Source organism: Drosophila willistoni, unplaced genomic scaffold (assembly GCF_018902025.1).
Source record: "Drosophila willistoni isolate 14030-0811.24 unplaced genomic scaffold, UCI_dwil_1.1 Seg268, whole genome shotgun sequence".
In the NCBI taxonomy this organism is placed as follows: Eukaryota; Metazoa; Arthropoda; class Insecta; order Diptera; family Drosophilidae; genus Drosophila; species Drosophila willistoni.
The window spans coordinates 67,282-72,635 of record NW_025814226.1 but is presented as its reverse complement, the minus strand read 5'-3'; the positions used below and the strand labels follow the sequence as shown (position 1 = coordinate 72,635).

Sequence of the window (5,354 nt, the reverse complement as noted above, 5' to 3'; positions counted from 1 at the left end):
ACGCATACACATACAGTTTATGTAGCGTTGCGTCTGTGTGTGTATGCATGCACTCTGTTGATGACGAAAGACGTAGTAGACAGCAAGCAGCGCTGCCGGCAGAGCTGGAAGCAGAGCCGATTATTATATTGACTGTAACTTGTGTTATATTTATCCGATAAAATTAAAATTTTGGGATCTGGGGTTTTATATCCAATATTATCACATATGTAAATTTCAAAGCATATTCCAATTTTATGAAAATGTTTCTTCTAGTTCTTCTAGAGCTATATGATTGATTTGATCTAGCAGTGGACTGTACCTTGAAATTATGTTGGATAACTTCACTTTGTATTTCTTCACTACTGAATCAGTTGAGTGCCAATTTATTACTAAACCAAAGAGAAAAAGCGCTGTCGCAGCAGCGCACAAATATGTGTGTGTGTACAATGCTTAAGTATGTGTCGATTCTTACAACTACATCTGACTTATCGATAAACGCAATCCGTTCCTGAACATCCCGGCCCGCCCTGAAACACAGTTTCTGAACGGGGCAATACCGCAACCTTGGTGATTGGCCGAGTTAATTCTCCCGAAGAGGTCTTGAGTCTAACCGCTCGAACCAATTGATCCTTGCCTGGGTAGGCTTCGAGAACCAGCGCCAGATGCCAGTGAGCTGGTGGGGTGTTCGATTCCTTTACAAGCACCACATCTCCCACTGCTATATTTGGTGTTGTAGTGGTCCACTTTGGACGCTGTTGCAATGTGGTAAGATACTCCTGATGCCATTGCTTCCAGAAACCTTGCATCATAGATTGGATACTTTGCCAGTACCCAAGTCGGCCCACGGGGATGTGGCCTAGGTCTGCCTCTGGTATAGTTGTGAGAGGCCTGCCGATCAAGAAATGTGCTGGCGACAAATAATTGATATCTGTGTCCGAGTTGTAGCACAAGGGTCGTGAGTTGACCACCGCACTGACTTGTGCAAGTAGAGTTCGCATCTGCTCGTAGGTGAGAGTAGATTTCCCAATGACTCGGCGAATATGCAGCTTTACGCATCTGACTGCAGATTCCCATTTTCCTCCCCAATGAGGAGCATGTGGTGGAATGAATACCCATTGAATGCCATCATTCGCCAGAGCATTCCTAACCTTTTCGATGTGTGGCTGAGATGCCAGCAGCTTCTGCATTTCATCAAGAGAGCGTTTAGCTCCAATGAAATTCGTTCCGTTGTCGCTATAGATTTTGTTGCACTTGCCACGCAAAGAGACGAAACGTCTTAGCGCGGCCAAGAATGAGTCGGTGCTCAAGTCCGTTACAAGTTCCAGATGGATTGCCGATGTGACCAGACAAACAAATAGGCATATGTAGCCCTTACCAATGCGCGGTTTGCGCCCCTTTCCATCCTTAAGAAGGATTGGACCAGCATAGTCACATCCAGTGTTTACAAATGGAAGTGCCTGAGTGACACGAATGCTGGGTAGATCAGCCATCCTTTGTTGTGATGTATGATGCCGCTGTCGAAAACAAGCCAAACAGTCGTGTGTGACTTTCCTTATCAAGTTCCTTGCGCCAAATATCCAGAATGTTTGACGTACCATAACAAAGAGTGATGAGACGCCAGGGTGCAGGTTGACCCTGTGTTCGTATTCAAGTATCAGCTTGGTGATGCGATGAGATTTCGGTAGCAAAACTGGATGTTTCGCCTCTGTGGACAATTGCGAGTGGTGCAAGCGTCCTCCAACCCTGAGTAGTCCGTCCTTGTCGATCATTGGCGAGAGTTTAGCCAGCTGAGATCGACTTCGCAATGGTTTATTTGCGAGTAGCAATTGATAGTCATCCTGAAAGCAGGTTTGCGCGTGACGCAAGCATACAATGCGTGCCGCAGTGATTTCCTCAAACGTAAGACAGTTTAGCCCTTGTCCCCAAATGGACCCTTCGTGCGCCGTAGAAAGCGAAGGACATAGCCAACCGTGTGAACGAGCGTCAACCATGAAGATACTCGTTGAACAAGATGATCAAGTGGATGATCAGGAGTTGCCTTTACTAATGCAGACAGACAATTGCTTTTGACTTCCTTTTCTATGTTCTTTTCTGAAATATTCAAACAGACTTGTGAGTTGTTTAACCTTACCAGAAACTGATCCGCGTCACGTATCCATGACGGGCCATTCCACCATAACTGAAAGTCCTTTAGGTCTGCAGCCATGAGACCTCTGGATGCGCAATCAGCTGGATTTGATTTGGAGTCCACATGACGCCAATAATGCCTTGGAATGGTGTCCAGAATTCCGAAGTTCGGTTCCCAACAAATGTCTTTAGTCGAGAGGGTGCGTATGATAGCCAATAGAGAACGATTGTGGAATCGCACCATGCAAAAACCGTGACCTTTCGATGTCGAAGTGCCGCCTTTATCGAACGTATGAGTTGACTTAGGAGAAGTGCCGCGCAAAGCTCTAGGCGGGGCAGAGATTGCTGCTTTAGCGGAGCCACCCTAGACTTCGCAGCCATAATCGATGTAGAAATCGAGCCATCCTTGTTGATTACTCTGCTGTACACTACAGCAGCGTATGCCTTCGTAGATGCATCGGAGAATCCATGCAATTCAATGTTGTCGGTGTCGTTGACAACCAACCGGGTATTTGAATGTGTTGTAGCATATCCAAATCTGCTCGCCATTTGAGCCAAGTATCCGCTAGTTGCTTAGGGAGTTTGTCATCCCATCCCAAATCGAGAAGCCATAATTGTTGAAAGAGTATTTTGAATTGGACCACAATTGGTGCCAAAAGCCCAAGTGGATCGAAGATCCGCGAGACATCCGATAAAACTTGTCGTTTTGTACAATCGACATTTCCTTTTAGACCAACATTATAAGACAATGTATCAAGACCAGGTTGCCAGTAAAGTCCAAGAACCTTGACTGGAGATGATTGTGTAGAATCAGTTCCTTCTGTTGGTATGCGAGGTGTGTTTGATACCCATTTCCCAAGCTCCAAATTAGCACAGGACATAAGTTGAATAAGTTCCTTTCGATTTTGTATCAGTTCCTCCTCACTGTTTGACCCTGTTTGTTTGACACTGTTTGAGTGAGCACATCGTCGACATAAAAATCCTCTTGTAAGATTTTTGCAGCATTCGGGAATTCCTGCTGATGATCAGTAGCCAGTTGCTCTAATACCCTAACAGCCAGGAATGGTGCACATGAGGTGCCATAAGTGACGGTGCATAGTTGATAGTGTTTGATTGGATCCGATGGGCTTTCTCTCCAGACAATTCTCTGGAAGTCGCGGTGTTTGTCGTTCACCCAAATCTGCCGAAACATCTTGACTATGTCGGCTGAGAATACAAATTTATACATCCGAAAGCGCAAGCAGACAGCAAATAGATCGCGTTGAATGCTAGGCCCTGTAAAGAGATAATCGTTTAGTGATTTGCCTTTGGTGTCGCAAAATGATCCGTCGAAAACTACTCTCAGCTTCCGACCCAAAACCGGGTGATGTGGTAGATAAACCGTTGTGCATTATTGACTTCATCTGGTGGCAGTTCGCGCATATGCCCCAAATCGAAGTATTCCCTCATAAAGTTGACATATTTTGCTCTTAGACTTGCATCTTATTGTAGGCGTCGTTCCACCGATTGGAAACGATTAAGAGCTCCTTGTAGAGTATCCCCAAATTCAGGATTAGTGACCTTGAATGGAAGTTCCACGATGTACTTCCCCTTTTCATCTCGAGTGTGCGTAGCGAGAAAGTGTTTCTCCACCTGCTCATCATCAGGTTCCAATTTGGTTGTGGAACTGATGTCCTCTAGCTCCCAAAACCTCTGGAGCGAAGCGTTAACATCAATGTATGATGTCAAAGCGAAAGCGTTGTTAGCTTGGGGCATCGTTATAGAGCTGATGACCCATCCGAAAATCGATGATATTGCAATGAGTTTGCCCGTATTGTCGTACAACTTTTTCCCTGTGATTGTAGACCAAACGTGCTCACCGCCCAAAAGAACGTCAATTGGAGCGCTTGTGGTGAATTCCGAGTCAGCGAGTTGAAGATCGCTAAAGACATCAAGTGCCGATGCGTCAATGTTTTGCCTTTCCAGTGTTGATGTGATTTTGCCAAGAACATGAGCCTGTACCGTTAAGTGATTGTTTGAATACCTTGGCTTTATCTGAAGCGTGCTGCTTCCCCTTGTGGTGTCAGCCTGAACCGAAGAGATTCCTGTGACCAAAATGGATGATGCCGACCGTGGCAATCCAAGTGCTTGTATGCATCGTTCTGATACATATGAAAGTTCCGACCCAGTATCTAGTAAGATACGACATGTAATGTAGTCTCCATTTACCTTTTGAACATAAACCGTTGTAGTAGGCAATATGCTTCGATTTAAACCTTTTCCTGTTTTCAATTTCGCAGAGCTTTGTGAACAAACCGTTGCTGGTGCACTCCCATTATGAGCCACTAGACTTGTTGTAGACAAATCGTGATGAGAAGCGTTTGGACTACGCTGATTCTCCCTTTTTCCTTGTTGCAAGTTCCTTAAAGCCATTGAGTTACCTGGATCATGGATCAGAGAATGGTGTTTACCTTTACAATATTTGCATGCGAATGATGATGGACAGTTTTTGACCATATGCCCTGATTTCAGGCAATTATAACATAAAGCCTTTTCCCTGCAAGTGTTAAAGCCATGAATTGTTGACAGCCATACAACTTATGATCCGTCGCCTGACATTTGGTGCAGCTGCCAGCTTGAACTGCAACCATCGAATGTGTGACACGTTTTGTGTGTGTGATTTGCGCCGGCGTTTTGCCTCCAAACGCAATCTCCCGTTTGCTGAGCTCTAATTCCTCACAACGATCATCTAAGAACTTGAAGAATTCCTCCAGTGTGGGCGCCTCGTTGCCCATGCTGCGCTCAATCCACCTGCGCCGTGTATCAGCGTCAAGCTTTTCCAACACCAGATATTGTATCCAGCAGTCCCGTCGTGTTTGATTGATCGCATCCAGACCGCGAACAATCTCATTTGTGCCATCTGATACATTGCGTAAGATGGACACATCAATTTTGTTTGTCGATGGTAGACCCATAAATTTCTCCAAAAATGAGTTCACAATATGGCGTGGCCTATTGTATCTTTCCTTTAAGCGTTCCCAAGCAGTGTTGTAAGCCGTGTCAGTTATCGCCAGGTGCCGCACCAAGTTGGCAGCATCATCGACGACAAGTTTGAACTGCTCTGATTTGCAACTGTTCAAAGAGTTGTTGTTGTTGTTGCAGCAGATGAACGATGTCGTCGTTATATGCGTGCAGACCCATGGCGCCATCGCCGTCGCCAGACAATGATGCTTGTTGTTGAACTAGCCGTTTTTTCCCAGAAGTAA

General features: G+C 45.4%; 1 protein-coding gene across 1 annotated transcript; it reads right to left on the bottom strand.

The window, feature by feature from the left end:
• Positions 1 to 467: 467 nt before the first annotated feature.
• LOC124461206 lies at positions 468 to 1,751 on the bottom strand. Its single transcript, XM_047012763.1, has one exon. The coding sequence runs from the start codon at positions 1,749 to 1,751 to the stop codon at positions 468 to 470; it is 1,284 nt and encodes a 427-aa protein (XP_046868719.1).
• Positions 1,752 to 5,354: the final 3,603 nt, after the last annotated feature.

Excerpts from the sequence above, each read along its gene's own strand:
- LOC124461206 (XM_047012763.1), bottom strand. The coding sequence starts at position 1,751 with ATGATCGACAAGGACGGACTACTCAGGGTTGGAGGACGCTTGCACCAC.